This window comes from Tupaia chinensis, unplaced genomic scaffold, assembly GCF_000334495.1.
Source record: "Tupaia chinensis unplaced genomic scaffold, TupChi_1.0 Scaffold149333_1, whole genome shotgun sequence".
Classification (NCBI taxonomy): domain Eukaryota; kingdom Metazoa; phylum Chordata; class Mammalia; order Scandentia; family Tupaiidae; genus Tupaia; species Tupaia belangeri.
The window spans coordinates 525,249-533,832 of NW_006209177.1; the positions used below are offsets into that span (position 1 = coordinate 525,249).

The following is an 8,584-nucleotide window of genomic DNA, read 5'->3' on the forward strand; positions in this document are numbered from 1 at the left end:
AACCAGAATCCTTCTCATGTGGTATTGCCCTCAGAGTATTGTATTCTACCACCATGACACTGTCTGGCCTCCTTTTGTTTTTTTTTTTTGGAACTGTATGAAAGCTCATAACATGCTCTGTAAGAAAATACAATGATATTGATATTGAAGTGACTATAACCTTAAAGTCAAACACAGATTAAATTCAAAGGTTATGCTAATGAAGTTGAATCACTCTTTAGAATATTGTCTTTTTCCAATATGCTCTCTTGGCTGCTAAAAACAATGATAGAACATATTATTACTGCATTGATCCAGTAAATATTCAATTGACCAAAGCATGCTGGTCTTTACCAGACAGGCCAATGAGTTCTTACAGGTGCCCAAAATGTCATCTGACAATGGGTCAGGGAAGCCCATTATTACATGTACCATTATTATATGATAGTGCAAAGCTCAAGTTGAATGGCATTTCACTTAGCAAGTATACAGTTTTAAAATAAACATTGCTTTGTAAAAAATTTCTATTTAGAATATTCTTTTCTAAGTGGAAAGTAAGACTATTAAAAAAGATATAAAAAGTTAAATGGCCATCATTGCTGAGGAGACCAATCAGAAAACAGGAGAATACCTACTCTCTTATGTTTCTGAGGACAATTTAGTTTTGATAACTTTTCTTATTATCTATTTAGTCAGGCAGAAAACAAGTTACAATATGACTTTGGAGAAAGCAAGGACAACAACATTAGAAATAGGATATTTTAGGAAGAAATGAAAGAGGGAACAGGAGTTTTCATGTTTCCACAAAAGGTATATACTAAATTAACCATGCTTCACATATTGGTTTGAAATGAGGGCATTTCCGATCACTTTTAAGGATTTATATTCTGTCTCATTGTATTCTCAGGGTAACAGGTCAAAAGATTGCTGCAGATTATTATGAAAGATTTGTGAAAACAAACTTGTGTATGTGGAAGGAATTATCCCCTAAGGCTATGAAATTCTGAATCAAAAAATCAACAACCATTGTTAAATCATCTGAAGAATTAGGTTTATCTGTAATCAATACATATAGATACATAGAATCATGGGCTAGAAGTCTGAGTATAATATATCCAAATCTGTGTTCTTAACTATTAAGTGGAAATAGCATTGTTATGCTCTACATTACTATGGGGGACTCTTTCATTGACTACTGGCATATATGTACCAAAAGAAATGTAAAAGTTACCACAAAATTGTACTTGTGAATTACATTAGTATATATATTATAAGATATATAAAAGTCATATGTTACACTTTTCAGGAATGTAGAATCCAAGGGAAAAGATTATTACTGAAAGAATTAAGTATAAACTTAGTCCTCTAAAAATAAAATAAAAACAAAATGCCACAATGATGTTTAATGTGGAAGCTGATTTATTCAAACGTATTAATGAAAATCTGTTTTCTGTTATACGAAGCTGACTTATGTGGAATATTCAATATTCTATAACTTTTGATTGAGTTTGGCCAATAGGGAGACTTCAGCATCAGAGAATGGTAAGAAAATGAAGTATAATCTATTTAGTCATTCAGTTCCTTCTCTGAATTATGTTGGGCTGTTTTATCTCTTAACTATCTGTCCCTTCACTTTGCAATCAGGCAGTTTTCATCTCTTGACTGTCACTTTACTTCTCAATCCCATTCTTTCTACACAGTTCCCTACCTCTTTATCACCTGGCTTATGGCTGTTTCTTGTCCTAGAGTACTTCAGTGTTTCCTGTAGTTTCTCTAAAATGTGCCTACATCTTTGAAAATAACCTCTTGGTTAATGTAAGGTCCCACACAGTAAAACTCTCCTGAGGACCATTAGGTATCCTCCAAGTCTGATGAGGAATGAAGAGGAATGAAGGCTGAACTTCTGCATAATTGGTTTTAGCAAGAACTCACACTTCAGGTACTGCTACTGCACGGTCACACTGACCCAGGAAGTAGCAGATAAAGACTCAGAGTGAGTACTGGGAGGTCTGACTCTGTAAAGATGGGTCAAAAAAACCCACCAAACGTTTCATGTATGCTTTTTCCACTGTACCTAACTTCCCAACATATCAGTTGCATGTACAGTCTCCCAGATTAGCTTGATAACACTCTAAAATGAACCCTCTCCTTCCTGGTGGGTGGGCTGAGGAACCTCTGGCTTCAGACCCCTAAGCACTCTGTATCTCAATAAACTTTTCTATTTTTTTCTTGAGATAATGTCTCCTGTGTCTTACTCTAAACCATGACAGTTAAGCTCTCCTTTAACTTTCTTAATATCACTAGAGTGAGATCAGCATATACAAAGTCTTTAAGGCAAATATAAGAGTGGTACATTTTAGATATCAAGTAAAGGATAATATGGTCAGAAGTTATAGAGCTCAGGGAAAAGTGTTGTGAGATTAGTCATAGAGAGTAAATGAGGGCTAAGGGTATTAGGGCATAGGCTAATATAACAAATGATTTGTGCCTCAGATGAGGACATAACTTTATAAATGAATGAAGAATTAATTCTTCATTTACTTCAAAGCAAAATACAAAGTGTTCTTTCTTTCTGATTGCTGTGGTGGAGATGTTTATGGCCCTCCTCCCTCAAATTTGTTTGATGATAAAAGTTATTCTAACTTTTAAAGTGATACAGGATCCTTGATTTGTATTCCCAACCTCTGGAAATGTGAGAAATAAATGTTGTTGCTTATAAGTCACCTAGTTTATGGTAGTTTGATATAGTAGCATGAACAGACCAAGGCAGAAACTCTGAAGTACAAAGTCTGAGAAAATAAGTTAGCTCATTTTGAGAGCTGTAGCAAAGTAGCATTCTTTGGGAAAGTTGAGTTTCACTTTAAGTGAGGGGGTGAGGAATGTTGAGGATATTGGTAATTGTGATGTCAGACTTCTAGAAGGGCAGGTATGTGCATGGTTTCACAGTGAAGGAAATTCAGATCACTGTGAAGACACGTAGGAACGAGGGTAAAGCTCTCTTAGATCTCAAAATCTGGATAATGACCAAGAACAATGGATAGGTAAGAAATTGTTCTGAACTAGACTAAACCTCAACAGGTTTGAGAATTAGCAAGAATGACTGGAACTGAGTTTAAGTGGTTTATTCCTACTTTGACTATAAGACCAGGAAATAAGATATAGAATGGATACCAGTGATATTTAATATACCTGGGATAAATGATTATGCTTGACTATCCATGCTTTCTATTGTCTCACATAGGCTTGCTGAGTTTGGAGTTTGGTAGTCTCAAAAGAGTATGTGGAGTGACCACAGTGGTCAAAGAAGGTTTTGAAAAATTATCAAACTTGGGAATTAGTATCTTTGTTTAAGTGTGATAGATTAGTAACACTTTATCATATTTTAACATTAGCTGAAAATCTAGGTAGACCTGTGAATGGCTGGCCAAAATGGGTCAACAATTGTCCAATGACTATTCAAAACACATTAGTTATGTACTCATTTTACTTGTTATTCTTATCTAATCACACAGTGCCATATAAACTAAATTTTTAGTTTGTAGTAGTAATAACATGGCAAGCTAGACCACTTAGAAGAGAATTTCAGTTTCACATATGTGTTATTTTGCTTTAATAAGTTATTATTGTGATCACCTTCATCAGATAGGATGGTATTCCATAATTACATTTGATCAATTAACTTTATTAATTTATTTTTTAATTTTATAATTTTTTCCTTTCTTATTTCAATTTTTTAATATATTATATCATTTTATTTTATTTTATATGTTATTTAGCATACAAAGTGACTATTTCAACATGTGAACATTTCTCCCTAGTCCAGTTGATAAAACTATAAAGTTATTTTCAACAGATAATACCACATTTCTTTATACCATTAATGCTTTGCCTCTCTATTTTTCTTCTCAATATAAAATTTATTCTTTTAAATTTTTGCTATAGGGGGCATGGGCTCACTAGAGAGAGGCAGAGGGGTAGGAGGTGATGTGGAGAAAGAAAGCACCCCACAGTGGGGATGGCCATGCTGCAGTCCCTTCTTCTCCATTCTCCTCTTGGGTTTTGGGCATGCATGCACATTCACCTGGCATGTTCTTCAAGCTGCCAGGGCCACAGTTGGTCTTGTGGGAACCAGAGACTGAATGACCATGTCATCTACTGGCCTGATCAATTAATTTTTTAAATTAAGAACCATGAAAACAAATAACTTTTTGGCAGTACTAGTTACATCACAGTTGTACATTTTATATTTATGTTTTTGATGTGTCTGTAATTAATTTGGTAATACATTACAGTTGAAAATTCTAATTTGATATCTTTGCTAAAATATTGACAACTTGTCTTAAGCAGTATTCATGTAATGATTTAACTCTTCTGCATTGACCGTTATGGGGTTTTAGTATCTATTAAATTATTGGACTCTGTATCTCAGATATATGTACACTTTCATTTATTTTGTCTTCTTATGTTAGTTTCTCATTCTGTTAATTATTATAGCTTTATTTTATAATTCCAGGTAGGGAGGCATCCTGTGGTTAGCATCCTTTCTGAAATTATTTTAGTTCTTTTAACAATTGAAGATGAGAGAACTTTTGATAGAATCTAAGAAAAATCATGAAAATACTTAAGTTTTTATTGTAATTATATTAAATGTATGTGATAATTTAGAAATATTCTAAATCCTTACAATATTAAAAAAAAAAGTCATTACAATATTTAGTTTCATTCCCAGAGATCATTAAATATTTTTTTTCAAATTTTTACATTTTCATTTATGGTAATCAATATCACTTTGCATGTTTTTATCATGAGGTACTAATGTTTTGCTCTTGCCAATGCATATAGTTTGTTGTTATTTACACAGGGAATAGGACAATTCTAGAAATAGTTTATTATCCCAGAGATTGTAGAGATAAAGGTGCTCAAGGATAGTTCACTTTTTCCTGTGTCTACTAGAGATCTACAAGAAGAATCAAACACAGCCTTTGTGTATGTATTAAGACATTATATTTCTGAACATACTTCAGTGGTTCATTGTTTTTTTGAGGAAAGATTTTTACATTCTCTCTGCATCAGTGATTTCACTCTTTTTTTATACAAATATACTGTGAATTTAACAATAACATGAAAAAAAGTCTTAAAGAGGAATGGAACATCTCTCTGACATTGCCAAACAATATAGTATAACCCCTTGATGTGACATGAATATATATTTGCCAGGAGAAATACATAGGTAGTATTTTTCATTCTTTTGAAAAGCATTTAGAGAATGGTTTCTGCTATGCACCTGATACTCCTACAGTGAGTTATTAGGTTAAAAAAAAAAGAAGGCTTGGGAACCAGCAGTTAGCGTAATGGCTATGTCGCTGGACTCCCACGTAGTCGACCGCGGGTTGCGTCTCGGACCCCGTGGCGTTAAACAAAAAACGGGCGCGTATGCGTGCATGCCCAAGATCCCAAGAGGAGAATGGAGGAGAAGAGATTGCGGCGTGACCATCCCCCTTGGGGGGTGATTTCTCGCTTTCTGTCTCTATGTCTCTGTCTGTCTGGTGAGCGCACGCGCCCTATAGCGAAAACCTCTCCCCCCCCCCAAAAAAAAGAAGGATCATATAAATTTGAATAGAGTATAGCTATCATGGGTATAGAGGTCATAGTCTAGTGGAGGAGACAACACATAAGTAACCATAATGCTTTATGTCATGTTTTTCATAGAATTTGTACAAAGAGCTTTATTTTAGATTATAGTGAGGTGAAGTATTAGTTTTGAATAGAGGGGGATCTTATATATGAAGTGACATTTGAGATGCATTTATAAGGTTAAGAAGAAATTTAATAGACTGAACTCATTATGAGTGATATTTAAAATAGACAGCACTGATATATTCATTTTCCCCAAAATATCTACTGAGTGCTTACTATGTGTGCCAGGTACTGTTCTAGCCACTGGAGTTACAACAATGCAAATGACTGACAGAATTAAAGTCCTCATAAGCTCATATTCCAGTGGAGGTAATTTACACTAAACAATGTAATATGTGTAATATAATTTCAGGTAGTGAGTTTACTTTGAGAAAAAGTAAAACAAGATTATAGATAATGCTGGAGGGGGAGTGCATATAGGACATTATGTTTGACAGAATATTCGTGAAGGGACCTCTAAATAAAGTAAAGGCACAATGCAAGCAAAGATAAGTGAGAAGAGCATTAGTGGGCAGAATGAATGTCAAGTAAAAGGCAAATGTGAAAACAAGCATGGGAGCATATTTAGAGAAAAGGGAACAAATCAATGTAGCTTTTAGATACATGACAGAGGCTTTAGGGTAAGTCAGGAACTAAATAAGGAAGGTCTTGTAGGCCACACTAGAGAATTTTATTTACTTCTTTAGAAAGGAGAACCCTAACTTGTTTTAAAGCAAAGTTGATTGGAATCACTTTTGGCAATTCGGAAGATGATTTGTGGCAGGAAAGGACTGGAGGCAAGCAATCAAGCTTGGAGGAGAGTACATAACACAGGCTAAGACAGTCTAATTTTGCCCAGTCTTCCTGGATGGTAGAGGAAGGGGTGGATTTGAGGTGCTGTGCAGAAAAGTCTTACCAGAATACATCCATTATGAGAGCAGAACTTTTTGTTCATTTGTTTCTGTGTTCAGGAACCTGCCAAATATGTGATAGGTGTTCAACTATTTATTGGATGAATGGAAAGTGTAGTGGCTGACTAGATGTGTTCAAGAGAAATTACTGAGGAGTATGTTTGCGTGAATAGTAGGGATGATGCAGTTTCTAGTTGTGTGATTAGGCGGAAAGTGATGCCATGAGTTAAGTAGGGAATTCTGAGCATAAGGTAGGCTGGGTGAAGGACGAGACTAAGGAGGGATAATTGTGTCTACTTATTTTGGGGGATCAAGCTGATTGTAGCTGTTTCCCAGTAATCTGTGTACATTCTATGGCTAAATTTCATACCTCTAATCTGCTTAGCCTCGGTATTTCTTTCAGCATGGGTAATGTTACACTTAAGCATGTGTGCAAACCTGTGATCTGCTAGGAACTCTCTGGAGGAGCAACAGAAAGAAGCAGAAAAATCGACATAAGTGGCAAGCTAAGAAGATGAAAATGGTTTCCACTTATTGGTGATGGTTAGAAAATTTAGAAAGATAAATAAGTATCTTAAAAATGCTTATTTTTTAAACCTATTGCTAATCCAAATAATGCGTTTAGCTGCCAAAGGAAAGCCTTTATGGACAGACCAGGCTTCAACCCTAAGAAGGACCCACTTGCATATTGGAGTAAATCTAAGTACTGAATGCTTATGATGTCATGGGGAAGCCTTCTCCAGTTTCCAAAAGTTTGTGATTCCTGTTAGTGTTCCCACACCCAAGTGACTTGACTTGATTTTACTTTATTGAGAAAATATGACTTTTGTACACTGAACTGAGAAAATATTTTAGTACTTTCCAGATTGAGTTATTAGTTTCTCCTAGAGAGAAGCTTAAAAACATGACAGGAAAGTGATTATATCCTTACAACTATCTTTACCTCTCCAAGTTTTCTCTCAACCATTTGCTTCTTTTCTTTGTCCTATTGAGGCAAACTCTTTTAAAATTACACTTTTATGAACAATAGTAGTAAGAAACAATTCTTGCAAAGGAGAATCATTATTTTCTAAAATATTTTACTGTTTAACCTTTGATCTTTACAGATATAACTGTTTCACAACCTCTGGAGGCAGAGTGACGGGGGAAATAGTATATCAGGAAGGAAAGGTGGTAAAGGAAGAGGCACGTAGCATAGAGCCAGGGCAGTACAATGCAACTGTGCTACCCAGGAGACTTACCAGCTCAGTCATCCAGGTGATTGACTCTTACCAGAACCACAAAGGTGTAGTACCTCCTCAAGCTTCTCATCAGTTCCAAGGACACCATGAGCTTATAGAAATCCCCCCAAACAATCCATGCATGAATGTACACAACTTTAACTTTCAGTTGTCAGATGTGAGTATATACAACCAGCAAGACAGAGTTGACCATATCGAACAAAATATTTCAACCTGTGGTCTCTCACAATTCAGTTGCCTACAGTTGTTACAAGATGAAAAGACCATGTATAGAAGCAACAGCTCTTATCAGATGACACAAATAAGAACAGCTCAGACTGAAAAGGAATCCTTCAATAAGTGGCAAAAATTTAAAAAACCCTAAAAAGAGTGCTAACTAGGAAACCATCTCAAGTCATCACAGATCTAGTGCCTGAGCGGAAAAAAACAGCTCCCATTAATCTTGCCTATACAGTTCGAAAGTCAAGGGTTTCCAACAGTGTCCAAACAAAGCCATATCGGGACAGAGTGATCCACTTACTAGCATTGAAAGACTACAAGAAACATGAGCTGCTTGTCCGACTGCAGAAAGATGGCATCCCCCAAAAAGATTAATGGGCCCCAAAAAGATAAGAACTCTCTGGATGAAATTCTGCAGCAGGTAGCCATTCTGAATACTGAGAATTTTTTATACACCTTGAAAGATTGTGTTTTTAAAGAGGTCAAAAGTGATTGGCCTGGATACAATGAAATAGACAGGCAGACATTGGAGTTGGTGCTTTCTAGAAAAAATGATCC

At 35.5% G+C, this 8,584-nt stretch overlaps 1 protein-coding gene across 1 annotated transcript; it reads left to right on the forward strand.

Moving 5' to 3' along the window:
- Window positions 1-2,922: 2,922 nt before the first annotated feature.
- LOC102488436 (RNA polymerase II elongation factor ELL2-like) lies at window positions 2,923-8,171 on the forward strand. Its single transcript, XM_027769338.1, has 2 exons — window positions 2,923-3,020; window positions 7,673-8,171. Exons 1-2 carry the CDS (start codon window positions 3,013-3,015, stop codon window positions 8,169-8,171), a joined length of 507 nt encoding a protein of 168 aa, XP_027625139.1. The 5' UTR covers window positions 2,923-3,012.
- Window positions 8,172-8,584: the final 413 nt, after the last annotated feature.